Here is a 19,731-nt window from a genome sequence, read left to right as displayed (position 1 = left end):
TGGTGGAGTGGCTTCAGGCGGGGCATGACGTGAGAACTTTGTACGGTTGAAGGCAAGTCTGGCCATCTGTGCATCAGTCAGGCGAGCACCCTAGAATGACTCCTGGTTTGAAGTGTGCTTTGTGTGTCTGTGTATGTGTTTGTGACCTTATGCACACCCACCCCCCACCCCCTCAAAACCCAGGTGGGGCACCACTTTGGTGCATGGAGAAGGTGCCCTTTTTAAACTTTTTTGCCCCTGCCCCTTAGAGTCTCTGCATGCCACTGATGATTAACCATCATTTTAGATGTCATTTAAAATCAATAGTCTCCTTCAATCAGTTCTTCAATGTTAATGTATGGCTTCACGTGGCTTATGATTAATTTACCTGCGTGTTTCTCACAAATCCCTAAATCATCAAAAGCTTTATGTTTTGAATGTCATATCAATTGAGCTTCAAGAACTGGAAACGTCAACAAAGCTCCAGTGTTGTGTTTGAACAGCTGTGGGACTAAGCCTTGGTGGTAGTAGTCAGCGTCTGAGCCACGCTGTTGGCTTGAATCACAGGCCGGGAGCTTAGACCACCAGCTGCCCGGTCTCTGGAAGCGATGGAAGCCGGCGCTCTGGCTGGTGGAGACGGAGCTGACGGCGAGGCTCTGCCGCCGCTGTCCGTACGGATCATCGGTGCTGCGTTTTGAAGGCCGAGGTGTGCCTGCGGATTGTATGACGTCGCACTCGCGTGGTGTTCTCTCGTGCCAGTCAGACACTGCACAGAGAAGGGGGCGGGATAAACAGTGCTGTAGTTTGAGGGTGTTTGCTGCTACAATTCCTCTCTTGACTGTTAAAAGGCCAAAATGACCTATTGTCCCTTTAACGATTATTTATTTATGTATTATTTAAAAAAATATTTATAACAGAAGCTGAATGTTCCAGCACAGGTAATACAATATATTACGTTTTGACTAATCTGAACCTTATATATAGTAGTGCCTTCATGACAAAATATGTCAAAACAATAATGAGCGTGGCATGCTGGGTTATGACTGTGGGGTAAGCCACTCTGACAGATGAGGGGGGTCTCATTTGGGGGGCTTTGGGTTAATTACGTTTCTTAAATTGCATTTAACTTCAGCCTGGATGGCTATGAATAAGCTGTGAGATTTCATTCTGCATTCAGCAAAAGGAGGCGCTTGGCTGTGAAAGTAATCTGTTTTCAAAGGTAAAGGACCCCTGAACCAAAGCGACATGGCTCAGGCAGTAAGAGCAGTCGTCTGGCAGTCGGAGGGTTGCCGGTTTGATCCCCCGCCCGGGCTGTGTCGAAGTGTCCCTGAGCAAGACACCTAACCCCTAAATGCTCCTGACGAGCTGGTCGGCGCCTTGCATGGCAGCTAATCGCTGTCGGTCTGTATGAATGGGTGAATGAGAAGCATCAATTGTACAGCGCTTTGGATAAAGGCGCTATATAAATGCCAACCAAAGTCGCTGTCTGTGAACAATGTCTTCCGCATTGCTTGCTATTTGGCTAGTTTACCTTTTCTCTAAGCATGCAGGGAACACAGTTGGACCTGGGTGAATTTAACTGAAGTTACAACACTTTCATAGACATTTTGGCTCCATGACAGCAGGGTATTTGAAATGTATTTTATTTTTGTTGACACAGATTGAAATATGTACCCAATCAACTACCGATTGTTATGCGTAATGAAAAATAATATATTTTTGATTCTATATTTTTAATAATGACTTGCATTAAGTCATTTTTATCTTAATCTTTACAGTGTGAGGCAGAATGTGGAGTTGGATGTTTAATCACCTTTTTTGTAGTCACACAATTTGTTTCCAACTCCGAACCTGTGCTTGTTATACAGTTCTACAGTTATTTTTCAGCTGTTACAGAGATTTAAGTCCTACAATTCTATGGACGCAACCTGAAAGCATGAATCATGCTAGTAGTCTATCATATTGACTAAAAGACATTTAAAAGCTCACCTTTTCCAAAACAAACCACATGAATACACTTTATATCTGGCTAGCCTGTAGCGTAGTGGCCCTTGAGCAAGGTCCTTAGCCCCACATTGCTCCAGGGGGAATTGCCCCCTGCTTAGTCTAATCAACTGTTGCCCTGGATCTCAGGTGGCACAACAGGCTAAGATGCCGCAGACTTGCGGTTGCAGTTTGCTGCAGTTGCACACCGGGGACCCGGTCCTGCCAAAAGCCAAGTTTGGCCAGCTCACGTGGAGCGGTGTAATTGGCTTGTTGCTTCCGAGGGAGGGACTTGGCAGGGTTAGTAGATAGCCGCACAATAAAGCACCTCGGGCGCCTTGGAATCACGGCCACGAGCATGAGACAAGACGGCTTGAAGAAGGTGTGTCGCTCTCCTTCGGGCCGCTGAGGGACGGGGTGTGGGCGGTGTATCTAATACAAAATCTAATTGGATCAGACGGGGTACAAATTGGGAGAAAAAGGGAAAAATCTGAAATAAATTATTTTAAAAAATAAATAAATGATATGTATATTTTGTTCCTGTGGCAGAGTACGCATTGGTCTACTGTGTCTGGGAGTGGTTCTGGGGATGCACATGAAAATTTTATTAGAATAATTGAAAAACTTTTGGAAATATGACCCCCTCAGCCACACTTTTAAATTGGGCAACACAACAGTTAAAATTTACACAATTAAATTGGGCAACTTCAAATTAAAGGCTTTGGTGAGAGTCATTCATGGGAAATGGGAAATGGACATTTAACAATGAATTAACTTTTCATTAATCTTTTTAACTATTGTGTTTAAACCCTTTCAATCCCAAACCCAATATGAAGTGGCTCCACTAAAATCCCAAGGGGTCTTGGCTTTGGCTGAGAAAATTTAGTAGTGGTTTTGAGAACATTTAGTAGGGGTTTAATCGGGGCTCAAAACAATAGTAGAGCAGTCATTTTGATTTGTTGAAAAGGTATAAGGTCTTGGCATTTCACAGTAGTTATGCTTGAGTGCCATATGACACTCTTGGACTGAAAGGGTTTTGTTTGTTTGCAGAAAGCATTGGCAGTCGTTTGAATGTCTGGACAGATTAATTGCTGAAAGTGATCAGACAGCATTCATGTGGACTCCCTCTGTGGGTGTGGAGCGTTTTTGGCATGCGTGGTGTTTTCCTACCCTCTTCCATCCCTGCTAATTACATTATGTTACATTTCATTTAGCATACGGTTTTATCCAAAGCGATGTTCAAAGAAGTGCATAGAACAGGTCAGATAAGCTACAATTCACAAAGAAACCAGTGTAAAGCCATGAAAATGAATGTTCCTCCATGTTGGTATCCCCAGGTGTGGTTCCAGAACCGCAGAGGTGTGGTGGTGGAGCTCCACAGCACCTCAGCCAATCCTGGACAGGGGCACTAGGGGTGTGTGGCAGTGGATACAGACAGAGACAGACGCACAACTCTAGCCCCTCTCCAAACAGTCTCGTCACCGACCTCTTGCCGTCAAACACTATGTCACTTGGCACAGCATGCCAAAATCACCTCCAGGTTTCTGTCCAAAACATAGATAAATTATACACCAATGAGCATAAACATTATGAGCACCTGTGTAATATGATGTCTGTCTTCTGCATGCTGCAAAAACAGCTCTGACCCATCAAGGCATGAACTGAAGGTGCTCTGTGGTATCTGGCACCAAGACGTTAGCAGCAGATCCGTTAAGTCGTGTAAGTTGCGAGGTGGAGCTGCCATGGACTGGACTTGTTGTTCCAACACATCTCACAGATGTTCGATTGAATTCTGATCTGGGGAATTTGGAGGCTAGTGCAACAGCTTGAACTCTTCGTCATGTTCTTCACCATTCCCAAACAATTTGTGCAGTGTGGCGGGGCGCATTATCCTGCTGAAAGAGGCCACTACCTTCAGGAAATACCGTTGCCATGAAGGGGTGTACCTGCTCTGCAATAATGTTTAGGGCGGTGGCATGTGTCAAATTGACGTCCACATGAATGCCCGGACCAAGGGTTTCCCAGCAGAACATTGCCCAGAGCATCACAATCCCTCCACTGGCTTGTCGTCTTCCCACAGTGCATCCTGCTACCATCTCTTCCCCAGGTAAACGGTGAACACATACCCAGACGTCTTGCTCCAAGGTCCACTTCCATGCCCGTTGTAGGCACTTTTGATGGTGAACAAGGCTGAGCATGGGCACTCTGACCAGACTGCTGCTATGCACTGTGTTGGGAAACACTCTTCCCGTGACCACCATTAAAACTTTCTGCCACTTGTGCCACAGTAGCCCTTCTGTCGGCTTGGACCAGACAGGAGAGCCTTCGATGTGCCCAACACCCATTTGCCGGTTTGTGGTTCGTCCCTCCTCAGATCACTGTCTAGGTACTGACAACCGGGAGTAGCCTGCATGCCTTGCCATTTCAGAAATGCTCCAACCCAGTCATCTGGCCATTACGGTTTGGTCCGTGTCAAAGTCACTCAGGTCTTTAGGTTTGGCCATTGCTCTTGCATACAAAACATCAACTATGAGAACCAACTGTTCACTTACCATCTAATATGTCCCAGAGCTTGACATGTGCTGTTGGTACGAGATAATCAACATTCTTTGCTTCATCTGTGAGTGGTCATAATGTGTTGGCTCATCAGTTTCTGTGTGTTATATATACAAGTTTTATTTTAAAGCTGAATTGAGCCTTTGGTTTCAACACATGCATTCAACTTTTCAACATTTTTATTATTTGTCTACTAGATTTTATTTCAAGTTCTTCAAGATGTTGACAAGAAATGCAAGTCTTCAAAAAGCCACACTTGATAAAATGTACCATCTGAAAAACTGAGCCATTTCCCCCCCAAAAAAACTGAGCACCAGCTAAACATACAAATACATGTTCTTTGTGGTTTGGCAGCAGATGACTGTGAATGTCCTCTCTATTGTTTTTCCATGATTACAGTGTAAAAAACTGCATTGGTTTTTTGGAAAGCATACTTTTTCCCAGTCTGAACATTTTGACAGTGATGAATTCATCATTTCACAGGTCTCTTTCCTTCTCTCAGCCACTCGCTCATGTACACCACACAATTTATTTGAAACGTGTCCAAACTACCTCTTCAGGTGGTTAAGGAGAATGCCAAAATCACAGAATATTAGTTACCATTTTGTGTCCTCCTTCCTTTACTGTCCTCTTTTTACCATCTTCACATCTACAATTTTGCTTGCAAAGAAAAAAAGCCAACACTTCTGGGACACATTTTGATAAATTAAGGACAAATATTGATTGAATTGTCATCATATTACAAATTTGGTGCTGCATGCATTCAAAGGTAATTATGTTGCCAAAATATTTTAAATAATTGCTGTAATAAAATTCTCAGTTAAACTGTTTGCAAAATCAAAAATGATCTTGGCAAGTAGATGCTGGGAATCTTACATGGCCACCACAGGTGCCACCATTTCATCTAGCCTACTGTGAAGTGACAGGAAAACACACTCAAGTGTGTCTCATATGTTTCACTAATGTATTCACTTTGTCAATCAAGTTATCTTAGCTTAACCCTTAGCAGCATAGTCTCCTCAATACCCTTTTAATTCAGAGGCAGTTCAAAAATGACCCAGACAATTACAATTTTTATTGTGAATACTTTGGCATTAGTTTGGCAGTTTTGATTGAGTTTAGATTTGTCAGACCAGGCAATGTTTTACCAATCTTCAGGCATCCAGTTTTGGTGATCAAATGTCAAATGTAGCCTGATGTTCCAGTTCTTAGCTGATAGGAGTGGAATTCAACTGCACACTACTGTTGCAAAAATAAATAAAGAACCTGTTAGAGGCCAGAAAGAGCATTTCTGGCCTTTCTGTTAGCTTGAACAAGTCTGCTCATTCTCCTCTGAACGCTCTCATGATTTCAGCCACAGAACCAATGCTTATTGGATGCCTTTTCTTTATCGCACCAATTTGCTTATCAATGAAAGTCAAGTTTGCAGGAAAATTCATGGAGCAACAGTTTGTTGACATGGCTAAATTTGAGAAATATTTGAAAAGAAACACACGGCTGGGTCATTTTTGGCCCACATTCTGCCAATTCAGGGAATGGGTGGTGTACCCCGATGACCACATGGTTTACACTGCTGCGAATGTAAGAGATTTAGACTATTTACAACACTCAACTTAAACGTTACTTTATTCGGTCTATGCTTGCAGGAACAGTGCTCATTTGTAAACATTTCTGAAAATATGCCAGTTTAGCCAGTATTTTGCTGAATTTAGCTCATTTCCAATGGCAGTCCCTTGGCTGTACATTAAAAACATAAAGTACAAATATAAACTTAATAGAAATACATTAAAACAAGGATAGCTTTACCAGAGAATACGTATCTTGCTATCGGGCTAATACAGAGCATGACCACACGTGTAGCTGTCTTTTAACCACAATTTCTAGTGTTTGCAATGGTTGGCATACCAGGCTGCTAAGGGGACTGCCCCACTCAATATCCAAACTTGAATTGCTCCCTCCACTCCAGCAAGACCACTCCGGTCTGCCAGCTCTCTTTCTTTTTTAAATGCACTTACGATTACTATATTTTTTTGGTTAGAACTGCTCTTAATGTGTGTTTTGCTATTCATGGCTTTGATGTTTTTAACTTGTTGAAGAACCTATACACTTGTAAATCGCTTTGGATTAAAATCGTCTTCTAAATGAGTAAAATTTAAAAAATAATCATTTCATGTAAATTGTGTGTTGCAGTTTCGTACTGTATGTGTGTAGAAGATGTATCTGTATCAAAGCAGCAATGATGAAAAATAATATGCACTGACACCTCCCATGCAGGTTTACAGCCCCTGTGTGTGGGTGAATGGATTATATAGGATTTTGTGATTATAACAATGGGCACAATTTATTTAGAAACTAATTAAAATACGTTATGCACAACAACATAGGCTAATAGATTATTTTTGTAAGCAAAAACATTTTGTAAATATGAATGAACGTAAAAAAAAAAACAAACAAAAAAAAAAAAACACGCAAAGACCACGTCGCTGTCTAGCAACGATCGCTCACGTTGAAAGTAGACTGCAGCAGTGCTCAATGCTCGGAACGTCTGGTTAGAATAGGACCGCCCCTAGTCGCGGCCAAGTCATTTACTTCCCTATTCTCTCTATTAAAAAAAACACCCGAGAGAATCCACTCGCAGCGTTCAAGGTTCAAGATGAAATTTTATGGACTATAGTTTCGTAAAATTAGCACACGGCCAACATCGCGGGAGGTAAAGTGTTTTTAAATGTTTGTTTTTGTACTGAGATTACGTGTTAAGGGAAAATGTATGACTTGGTATATCTGCGCTATTTTATCAATCTGGGAAGGGTATAAGGAAATGCATTTCTAGAAAAACTATGTCCACTGTTGCGCAATAGTTTAATGGATCTGTTCTCCTTTTAAGTGCTTAAACGTCCTGTGCCGTGTTTGTGCGTGCCTGTGTGCGAGTAGCATACTATCCGAGCGAAATACACTTTTTTGTTTACGGGTACTGTACTCTTTTCGTTGCCATCTTATTTATCATAAAATTTCCTTAACATCAGAAGTAGACTGGGCTTGCAAATAAAATGAGATTAATATCCCCATGATCTAACATTTTGTTCTACACTATGCGGTGTGTTTTAAGGAATTATTAAACGCCACAATGGACGAGCGGTTCAAAAAGGATAATATAACGTTTGATTCTATGTGGCGAATGCGATTTTGACATGACGATTTATTAACCGCTACAATATGCAAGTGAAATAATAATCGTTACCTTTTTGTTTTAAAGGACCAAAGATATCGTTCAAAGGATGAAGATAATATATCATACTGTAAACATGTCGTCTATAATTCTCCTGTTTTTCATTTGTTTTGTTTCACTGATATGGTGCGGTAAGTCGATTTTTTTATGGTTCAGAGGATAGGCCTGTAATCAATGTAAGCAATATAAATGTATGTCCACAGTTGCGTCCACTGTAGAATTAGGGTGTATGTATTTTTTATATAATACTTTCACACTTATTTATTGTCATATACCGTGGCATACATTTCAGTATGAAATATTATTACAAGCATTTGTCTTTCGATGATCTTCATGACATGTTTTCACTTAACAACACCATGTCTGCTCATTATTTTACAGAACATTTGAATGTTTCAAACCTAAATTGCTTTAACGACTATATAACAACAATGGCTTGCGACTTCACGTCAGACAAGCTTCTCAACTGCAGTGGATATATCTTAGACTTTGAATCACCATTTGAGGAGTAAGTTTTTCCTTTCTTAATCCATTTATGTGATCCATCCGATTACTCACTGATGAACGCAATGTTGGTAAATCACGTGATTTCATTGAAGAGACTTCGTTAACTTCTAGTTAATTTCGGCAATTTCTGAACTAAACTAGTTTCTTGTGAAAAAGAAGAAAAACATTGTGCAAGGGGGCTTGATTAACATTTTGTCATTGATTGTCATTGATTAACATTATGTCTCCGTTACAAAGGCTGCGGTTTCCATTGTTTCCAACTACTATATTGGAAGGATTTCTGATTACATTTATTTTTTACAGATACTATTTATTCTAATTATACCTTACATATTTTATTGAACAAATTCTAAACGAGAACTCAAACTGCCAAACCACAACCGTTAAAAACATTTGTTCACATGCTGTCAAATTAGTGCATAAACGAACTAAACTCGCCTATACAAAGATACAATGATCCAACTATAGCCTATAGCCTTTATGTTTGTACCCTGAGCACGCTGTTTGTACACGTTTCGTTTGCACGAAAATGTTAATGAACCAATTCTAACATTTGCATGCATCTTGTTGATGTTTTTGTATGGGCGATTAGCGTTCTCACTTTTTCAACCCATCATTTTACCCCTGCAGCTCAACTTGGTCCAGTTTACTAACAAAGCCTAACAAATTAAAGTGTATACATGTTAGTGTCTTTCTGTGCATACTGCATTCCATCATCTATACGGCTTGTTATGGTATCATCATGCTATTATTAATTATTTATCCTTTCCTAATGTCCTTCTCTTCAGACATTACGCTTGCACTTTATTACAGTCTGAAGACGATGGGAATTATTATGGGTCCAAGTGTGGATGCACAGTTGAATTGCCAGAGTTTGTAAGCACTGAGAAATACACAGTACGTCTGATGGATGGACGGACAGTCGTGCATTTGACAATTATCACCGCACTTGACAACAGTAAGCAGGATTTGAAGTACAATCCCTTAATGGCGAACACGGCTGTTCTCAACTTCTAGAGACACCCTGTTTATATGAATGTTAATTATAGCCAACACTGACACCAAACATCAAATCAGATAAGCTACAGTTGAACTTCAGTGAATTTGGCGATGTGATTAAAATTGATACGTTCGTTAGTCGTTATCAAGAGAAATGACAAAAATAGTAGTGGGCATACATTTAATTAAATACAGTACTGGATTCTCAAAGGAGAAATGTTGAATGCAAAACAGTTAAAATATATAATCTTAGTATGGATTTGTTTCCTTTTAAGAGTTCGTTTCTCTCGTTTGTTTAATATACTGTGTCCCTGTCTTCTGTAGTCAAGCCCAAAGCCCCTAAGATATTATTGGTGATGCCAATGGAAAATGGAAACTACAAAGTCACATGGAACACAAATTACCCTGCCGAAAATCCCATTTCTGAGAGTTTACAGATTCAGCTGATGTACAATAAGAAAGGAAAACCAGACGAGGTGAGCAAGTTGACTTAGGCCGACTAACTCTCCAATGGTAAAGTGTGATTCCACTTAGAAAGTCTTTATATTGCATACGCACAGTAAGTTAGGTGAACATTGAGTACGTAATACCTTTGTTAAATAATAATTATACTATGCGAAACCATTCTTTTGGCTGATAGGACGACTGAATTCCCTCTGTGTGATCAATAAAAAGTGAAATAGAAAGTAAATATAAGAAAGGAAAAACACCTCTAATATGAAGCCGTTTGGATGTCAGAAGAATGAGAGTGCTGCCCACAAAGACTGCTAAACAAGGATAATTATGTAATTAGCCTTTTGGCTGTTATGAGTTGGCAACCAAGATTGCTGCCACACCTAAGAAAGATGGTGATTGAGTTATTGTTCTGTTGGCATAAATATTATTGCATGTGCATACTTGGAAATAGAGTCAAAACTTTATTTTAAAACGTGCTATGAAAATGTAAGCCTACCCATAGTGATACCATTCATGGATTTAAAATAATGTGAAAATTGACAAATTAGAAGAATTCTAAGGCTTTATTGATTGTACTGTAATCAGTCATACATTGTAGTTGACTTTTTTATGAGATGACTCATTTTATGTGTGTGTGTGCGTGTGTGTGTGTGTGTGTGTGTGTGTGTTCAAGTTTATTAACCAGCTCCTAAATCTGCAAAAAGTTAGGGGTTGTTTGGAGGACTCCTTTGTCATTAAGACAAAAAAGTTATAAAAAGGCTGTTGCCGGCAATTTGCCTTTGAGCTTATGACATTCAGAAACATTTAATAGTAATCAAGCTTTTTGAAAGGCATTTCCTCAATCACAAGGGTATTACACTCTACTAGTGGAAGCAAATTTCCCTTTAATAATGCCTTTCCTTTCATGAACCTTGGATAAGGTTCTGGTTTGCAGGGCAATGTACCATCACACTTGTTGTGGTTAGCTATGGTTATTCTAGCCTAATAATTAAAACACTGTTTAAATGCACATGTGCTAATTATTTTACAAGCTGCTAGACATGCAAGAAGCTTATAGTTAGCTAACTATTTACTGTTTCCTGATTATGAAGAAATATGCTACTGTTTAAAGCTAAGGACTTATCTGTATATTTAGAGAACCTAAAAACTGATTACAAATTAGTTTTTAAAACAAACTAGCAAAAAACATTTTTATGAATAAGTTTAACGTGATTAATTTGTTCATTAACCATATTAACTGTACAAATCATGAATTGTATAACACCCAAACATCTGGAAGACATTGTGATATGATATGAAAATGGGTACATAAAATGAAGGAAATTCTCATTTGTACTCAGACAGCCTGGTCTTTGTGAGGCAAAGAGGCTTGTGTCCAAATGATATTCATTCTTACCTGGTTTTAGTCTCAGTTCTGAGTACTGAGCCAGTCTGTGTATCTATAACACAATTTACTTCATCTTTCTGCAGGCTCCAAGGATTGCCAATGCCTCACAACCTTTTCATGAAATACTAGGCAACGAATTGGAGCCAAGCAGTGAATATGTGGTGAAGGCGAGATCACGCTCCCCCCTTTACGGTACACAGTTCAGCGACTGGAGCCAAGAGGTGGAGTGGACCAGCTGTAAGTCAAACATACTGTATATGACAGAGTTTATCAACTCTGGCCCTCAAATCCAAATCCAGCCCTGGTTTTATTTTTCCCCGGGTAATTAGTGCTACTCACTCCTAGGTAAATGGTGGAAAGCAGTTCTCAGCCCTCGAGGACCATGAGTTGCTGATCCCTGCTGTAGAGCGCAATGAATGTTGTGTAACTGTTGCTGCACATATTGTGGTTAAGTAGAAGTACACACAGTACGAGGACACGACCACTCTGCATTGTTGTTTCTTGTTATTTCTTATTGCACACATGTGGCAGGCTGTCGGAGACCGTTGTCTTTATTCGTGGAAGTTGTGAAGTGTTTGTCATCCGACCATTTTTGAACCGATGTGTTGACAATAACGTCGCTGCCTTCTGCTTTGCCTAGCTGCATCTGTTTGGAACGTGTTGATAGCCATCATCCCCGTCCTTTGTGCACTTCTCATAATCAGCATCTGTGCTTTCTACTGGTGCTGCACTCGGTAAGATAAGTGCTCTGACATGATTCTGTTTTCATTTCATTTTTGTTATTCATATGATAACACAGACAGGAATATGAAAATGAGACTGAGCACATTAAAAATATCAATAACAGTAATGATAATAAAAATCCATCGCAATTTGCTTTACTGATTTCACAGTTCAACAATAAAAATGCTGATTATATTAATTATAATGACATTAATAAAAGCATTAATTTATCTTTTGTCCTTTCAGACTCAAGGATAAGTGGTGGGATAATATTCCTACCCCCACAATTGAGATAAAAGACAAACTTCTGGGAAAATCCGAGGTAGAGTTATTCCATATTCCAGCACATGAGATACAGAGCCTCATACGCTATATTTCAATTTAAGACAGCAGATCTCCTGAACCTATTGCATTTTACAGTGTAGATCCACCATATACACAGTTTCAACAAGAACAATGACATTTATCATTCTGGAAAAACAATGTAATGTAAGGCCCCACACTATTTATAATAGTTGCTGTGAAATCTTAGAACTCTAGAAGCTTAGTCTAGGACCAAGGGACCAGGAAGTCTCAACCTCATACCTATCAATGATTGATAGAGGAGGATATGAGATGGTAAAGTTCCCCAAACACAAGGAACGGGTTTAACACATGTAAGCATGTTGTTGCAGCATGCATGTATATTGTGTCATGAGCATGACTGTTCTGGTCTTCTGGCTTTGGACCACTGATATCACAATGGTGCCTCACACTTCTTCTGTTGTTGTTGCTTCCAGTTTTTTATCCCTCAAAATTACGATCCATCCTCCTATCGGACTGAGTTCCTGACCATCGTTAACACCAAGGAAGAGCCAGGGTGAGATTGTTGACATTACTCTCTCTCTATCAACTGTCTATAAGTATGCTTATATTGACTAAAGTGCGTTACTTAATGCAATGGTTTCAAAACTCGGTCCTGAGGGAACACTGCTAGTTTTCATTCCAGCCACAGCTGGTTTGGTGGTTTTCATGTTTAGAGGGATTAAATCCCATCATAAGCGACATTATGTCAGAAATAGCTATACATGCCATGAAAACTGAAAGTGTCATGTACACATTGTGCTTTTATTGCACAAAGTGAACTATTTCTATATTGCACTAATCTTTTCCTTAAATGTATTAACAAAATGCAAGTTTGGTTCATTGTCAGTTGCTTTGTCTTTGACATTGTCACAAAAATAATCAGATTAATTGTTCATGATAAATTCAAGTCCAGTATTGGTTCAAGCTCTTGGTGGTCACTGACAACCTGTTATTGGCTTTGCTACTCATGTTAATAAGCCTTCTCCGCTACTGCTACCATACACATATGAATGCTCCTGTCACATCTCCCACTCAGGCCTACTCTGTGGATATCAGAATGCGAGCAAGTTGGTCCATATAAGAATGTTTCCAGCCACACGTCAACGAAGGACAGTGGTGTCTTCTCATCTGATGACAGTCAGAAAACATTCAGTGACTCTGCAGGCTCTTGCAGTTCTTCTGACTCGGGTTACAAAAACGTCCTGTACACCACGCTGGCGGCTACCCCTTCACAAAACACCAGTTCTCAAGCGCTACCGAGTAGCGGGACGCCCGACCTCTCTGCTCGGCCTGCGGTGGGCTGCGAATTCTGCCCCATCTACAGAGAAGTCGAGGTTCTGAAGGCCACCAGTTCAGACCCCCAGCAAGAAGAAGCTCCCAGAATTGCCATAGACTGTAAGTATCCAGTAGAGGAAGACAATCTGAAGTGTCCCTCCGGTGTGGACGGCCTGGACGACGCGTTGCCTCTGAACGCCTGCAGAGCTGATGATGGATACGAGAGCTTTGGTGAGGCGGTCAGCAGGGCGGCTCTAGGACAGGTTCGTTTCCCAGCATGCACTCTGGAACCCAGCGAAGAAGGCTACCAAGCTCTTGAGACCTTGGTAGACTGGCGCTCTGAAGCAGACAGAGCAGATCGGAAGGCCTCTTCAGTGGAGCGTACAGACCAGAGCACTGGGCACGAATGGGAGCCCTCGCAATGCCCTACATGGAATATTCCGGACTCCATCACCTGTGCCTCCCCATTCATGCAGAGAAGCAGCATGGAAAGCTCCTCTAATTCCGCTTTGACTACATGTCCCATTATGCAAATTTACACAGACAGTTCCTACCAAAGAGTGTAGAAGTGTATACTGATCCGTCTGTTAATCTGGTGTTATCAGGACTATGGAATATGAATATGTGCTTCTGTGACGAGGACTTCCCAACTGATCTACGAGACTGATAAAGATTATGGAAATTTTGATGCCCGATGTGTACTAACATTGGAGGGACATTCAATATCTAAAGCCTCTGAATACGCTCCAGTATATCTTTTGAAAAAAAACATCTGGCTGTAGCTTGTTCCAGATATGTTGAAGTCCTGATTTATTAAAATAGACCTATTTTATTTTCCTTACACATCAAATTCTATTTTAGTGTATTTTCTTTTTATCAGTAAATTGATAAATAGATATAAAACAGCATTGTTTTGCTTGTTTTGCCATGAATCAGTGCCATAAGTACCTAAGACATGTTTAAGTTTGTAAATATCTAAGTAGCTTTAAAATAAGACATGTATGTGTGGTGTTTGTGATGGCCTTTGTTCTATTACCCCTGGTTTGTTACTGTGGTTACGCATCTTGTGTAAAGGCAGTGTGGCAAGTACAAAGGCCTATTGGGTGAGGTTGAAAAAGCAAATTGCATTGCAGTTGCAGAAAACAAGTCAAGGTGGTTTGTCAGATTCTTCACTTCCTCATACCACGAGTCATTCTATTAGCACTTTGTGTGCACGTATACAGTTTCGTTGCTCTTACCACCACTTATGTTGTGCTGTGCCACATTAGCCTTAGAAGTCTCCAAGAGCTTCTGGCAAATACTGAAATAAATGTATCTGTGAACCTTTTTTTGAAGATTTCAGAAGCCCTGTGGTAGTAGATAAAACCATTTTGGATGCAGAAGGAAGAAATAGATATCAGAATGAATGACTTGCTCTGTTGTTCAATTTTCCTGTTTGCCTCTGTGGTCACTGATTATTAGTAAATAGTAAGGAATCTGATTTCATACTTTTACTGTGGAAATTTTGTGTTAGATGTTGCACATTTTTGTGTGTACTACTGTATGTTTATTTTCATGTGCTACAAAACCTTTTTTACCATTATGCCCTGTGACTGCAGTTGAAAAACTTGGCTAGTTGGCTACTTCTTACACATTTACAATAATGTTTATTTTGATTGTCCCTGTAAAAAATGAAAGTTTGGAATTATTGGCAACCATGGTAGAGATGAGCAAAAAAAAGTTTGTCAGCTTAATCTTCCATTCAAAATATGAGAGGACTCTAATGTTTAAATTATTAAAAGAAAAAATTATCTAAATAAGAAAATATTTTTCTCAAAAATCAATGTTACATTCTTATGAGCAAAATCGAATTGGCCTACACTCAGTGGTTGCTTTATTCGTTACACCTGCTTGTTCATGCAAATAGTCTGCTCCTCCAAACAGCAAATCGTGTGCCTTCAATTCAGTATATAAATCATACAGACATGATAAAGAGGTAAGCATCTTTCACTATGGTATGAGTGTTGCTGTCAGACGTTTCACAATAAGAAAATATATTTTCCCTCTATTTTTGAGCATAGAAAATGTTTGACAAACAAGAAAGTTAATGTTATTAGAATGTTGTCTTTCCTGCTCGTATGAATTCAACTAGGAGGTGCCATTAAATGGAAACAGAAAATGTTTACTTTTTCTGCCTTCCATCTTGTGTCCAGTCTATGTTTTTGTGCTATTAATTACAATTGATGACAATTGATGATCAAATGGTATTAATTATTCTATTCTACTTTTGAACCAGCTTTACTGTAACAGTGCAGGTGTGCAGAGTTTTATATGATTTGGTAAAGCTTCAAAGAGCAGAATATATCAAAAGCACACAGGTTTTTTCCGTAGGCAAAATAAATGAGTGCTTAATGTAGACCAGTAGCACAGTGTCATGGTGACCAAATCTAAGGGTATTTCCCTATGTGCAGATAATCCTGTCCTAATCAAACAGGGAACATTTCCTTATGTACAGATATAATCCCCTCATTATCAAATGCAGAACATTTCCTTATGTACAAACTTGACCAGTTTGGATACATGAGGGCATATTTTCATGTGAATCTGTTATCGGACATGACATGTTATTTGGCACAATCAGGTGACTAATTGTACAATTGAGTTTCTAATTGAGACATTTATGACAACAATTTGTTAATCAAATAGGGAGAGAGGAAGGAAAGTGAACATGGACAGAAGTTTAATTGCTATGAAAAGCCAGTGGGCCTCATTCCTGGTCATGGAGGCCCACAGGGCCTGCTGGCTTTCATTGTTACTCAGAACTTGAGTAGCACAGCCATTTATCAATTAAAGCAGTTGATTGCACAGTTAACTCAGGTCACCTGGTTTCTTAGGTCTGACTTGGTTGCAGACTTTGTGGACTCTTTCCAAATGCTTATTTTTCCGTGAGCAAGAAAACATGAGCGGATCCTTTGCAGAAGTATTTTTTTTGAATGCGTGTAATAAATGATGGACCTGTGGATCCACCTCTCCCCATGCATATGCCAAGTCCTTAACTGATGGGGCTATGAACTGACATTCCATTTGCCTAATAAATGTTGTGAGATCCCAGGTCAAAAACAAGGCAGCAAAAGGTTTTAGTGAAAAAACTGAGGTTGATTTATTCTCACAAAAAAAACTGAAGGGTAAGGGGTGGTGCGAAAGAACAAAAACAGCCGATCCAAAGCTTCTGGCTGGTGGGTTCCCGGTTACTAAGCTTTCCTTTGGTTAGTCGGCTCGGCACTACTCTGGGCCTGTGGCAAACTGGAGAAAAGATCACAAAAATCAGCACAGTCACAGAGTTCACCATTGCACACTCTCCTCAGCTCTTGATGATTCCTGTCCGTAAAGCTCTTGGCCTCATCACTCCAAAACAGCCCATGTGTGTTTGAGGGGGTGTGGCCAGGAGCAGTTCACAATCTGCAGGTGTGCCTCGTTGTGTCCTGATCAACTCCAATCATTTAAGTATTGTCCTAGAAACTGGCACTGAGTTTCTCTCCATGGTCCTAAAGCCCTCCAGCATATCCGCAGGGAAATACCTTCCCTCAATCACCTCACCAAGAGGTATCCTCCAGCGGCAGGCCCTTGATGAGTGCCAGGTTGGACCAGTGGTACCCTGACGGCACCTCGGGGGGGGGGGCACAATGTTCTCGATTTCCCCATCTTGATGTCCTTTTCTCACATGATGTCCATGCATCCATAAAAATCTAATCTTATCCAAAAACGTTGGGTGTGGCTGCAGGTTTTTGTTTTAACCCGGCACTAAGACATCTGATACATCTGGTCCTTAAAGTCTTGATTGATTGAAGACCATGGTTAATTCATTAGTGATGTCAATCACTTTTTAAAAATTAATTTTATTAATTTTATTTTTGTGTGTTATAACTGCTTTTGATTTTTTATGTAGGCATTTGCCACTGCTTCTAACAAAACATTTAATGCACCTGTACAATGTTTGAAAATACAGCGAGATATCCATGATGGTAAATAGTCTAACTGAATTCAACCCGCAAGTGTCGTTTGTAAACATTGCTGTCAATGATCATCTGTGCATAAATCAGTGGCATTATCAACTTAGATTATTGAGGTGCTGCAAATGGGGATAATTGTTTGAGAAGGTGCTTGACGAGGAGGTTACAGCGACCTCTAGCTGGTGGAGGACTGAATTTCAAATGCGAGAAAACAAAGAGAAAACTTATGGCCCTCATCTATAACATCTACAGTTTACAAAATCTTGGGAAAATGGACTGCCTATCACATGTCATTTTTATTTGATAAGACAAACTGCCATTGTATTCAATTTCTGGACTTGTGGATCCACCCTATATCCACCATGTTAGTTAGCACGACTCACTGCCTATGTGTAGAATCACCTATGCTGAAAAACCAGTACATTAATCTCAGCAAACATTACAAATAAAAGGTTTGCATACACACTCTTACTGACTTTCTTACCAATAAGCATATTGGTAAGCCAGTTGGTTTGCATGGTGGCAAATACATTTCCCTTTGAATACCTTTCATTGTGAGAATGAGGAAATGGATACTGCTTTGAGGTAAGAGCATTTCAGTTGCATAAAGGAACCTTATTCTTTTATGATGGAACAGCAAAGGGATAGACAGAGGTGTGGCGTACCAAAGGATAAGATTATGTTGTACGTGTCCTGTGTACAACAATATCACAGTGTTGTCAGCATGTAAATGGTAAATGGCAGGCATTTATATAGCGCCTTTATCCAAAGCACTGTACAATTGATGCCCCTCCATTCACCCATTCATACACACACTCACACACTGAAAGCGATTGGCTGCCATGCAAGGCCCCGACCAGCTTGTCGGGAGCATTTGGGGGTTAGGTGTCTTGCTCAGGGACACTTCGACACAGCCTGGGCGGGGCATCGAACCGGCAACCCCCCGACTGCCAGACGACTGCTCTTACTGCCTGAGCCATGTCGCCCCCCACATGGCCCCTGCCCCCCCGTCCCCCAGCGAAGGGGAGCGGGGAGGGCGACGGAAGGCCGGGAAGGCACGGAAGTGGTCATGTGAAAGTCAGAAATTGAAATGGAAGCTATGTGTGAGCTTATACGCCACAAGTAGCTACAGTATGAATACAATATGTGGGGACCACCAGAAATTTGTAATTATTGTAATGTCAATGATTGATCAAAGATTTTCCATTCAGTAGGTTTGCAATGAGAAAGCAATAGTAAAAATGAATAGCGCTATAGTGGTTGGTTTTCCTTTGACTTTGTCACTGAGCAGGTTCCTGCTGTAGTCCTCTTTAAAAGTGAATGCTACCACCTTGTGGTGGGTACTGACCCTGAAATTCTGCTGGATGTTCATACGATTGTGTCCACAATAAAAGGAAAATAATCACCTGTGTAATATAACTTTGGGTAAGAATCACCAAAAATCAGTTTTTCCCGCTGCTCATGATTTCCTTCCACTGATGTTACATGCTGCATCAGATATGAATGTGTGTGTGTGTGTGTGTGTGTGTGTGTGTGTGTGAGAGAGAGAGAGATTCTGTGTTCTATTTAATTGAAGTCACAAAGACAGAAAAGACCAAAAATAAATTGATTCAAAGAGGCACAAAATGACACTCATTTTGCTCCTAATAAGATATATTACAATATAAGTTGCAGGTCTGGGAATTCTGCTCGCCAGGTTGGACACTAGCTCATATAATTTGCATGAATGGGCACTGGATGGAAATGCAGGTCCGATGTTATTGCTACAGTGCTGACGCAAAACATCGGATGCCTGTATTTTACTCCATGCTCCATCTCCTGGTACAGCAACCATTTTAGAACACAATGCGTGATGCCTTAGATCAGTATCAGAGGAGTATGGGAATTGTTATTTCTTGGCCTAGTCAATATAGTCAGGCCTGTCTTCATTAGGGGAACACAAGGGATCAATTGGTTTTGGGAATTTGTGACAACATCTGTTCCTAATTATTTAGGTAGTCCCAATAATTTATTAGATCCAACATTTTTTTCATTAATGAATTTGCTACAACTACAGACTTGTATCCTTAGTGAACAGATATGCACTCACCAAGCACTTTATTAGGAACATTTTTACTTTATTACACTACTTATTCATGTGATTATCTAATTAGCCAATTGTGTGGCAGCAGTACACTGCATAAAATCATGTAGATACAGGTCAGGAGCTTCAGTTAATGTTTACATCAACCATCAGAATGGGGAAAAAATGTGATCTTCTAAGTGACTTTGACCGTGGAATGATTGTTGGTGGCAGACAAGGTGGA

The 19,731-nt window shown here is 40.3% G+C and overlaps 1 protein-coding gene across 2 annotated transcripts; it reads left to right on the top strand.

The window, feature by feature from the left end:
* The first annotated feature begins 7,126 nt into the window (after positions 1-7,126).
* On the top strand, positions 7,127-15,614 carry LOC133113970 (uncharacterized). 2 transcript variants are annotated; one of them, XM_061223146.1, is made up of 10 exons: positions 7,127-7,228; positions 7,772-7,875; positions 8,126-8,252; positions 9,065-9,209; positions 9,575-9,726; positions 11,177-11,330; positions 11,734-11,827; positions 12,063-12,138; positions 12,596-12,675; positions 13,198-15,614. In XM_061223146.1, the coding sequence occupies exons 4-10, from the start codon at positions 9,158-9,160 to the stop codon at positions 14,000-14,002; spliced, it is 1,413 nt and encodes a 470-aa protein (XP_061079130.1). In that variant the 5' UTR covers positions 7,127-7,228; positions 7,772-7,875; positions 8,126-8,252; positions 9,065-9,157; the 3' UTR covers positions 14,003-15,614. The 2 variants fall into 2 exon arrangements, with proteins under 2 accessions (XP_061079130.1, XP_061079127.1); XM_061223143.1 differs by having other exon boundaries at positions 9,040-9,209.
* Positions 15,615-19,731: the final 4,117 nt, after the last annotated feature.

The sequence above is a fragment of the Conger conger genome, chromosome 16, assembly GCF_963514075.1.
Source record: "Conger conger chromosome 16, fConCon1.1, whole genome shotgun sequence".
NCBI classification, from domain to species: Eukaryota; Metazoa; Chordata; class Actinopteri; order Anguilliformes; family Congridae; genus Conger; species Conger conger.
Note: the sequence above shows the minus strand (reverse complement) of the source record. Positions and strands in the feature narration are given on the sequence as shown.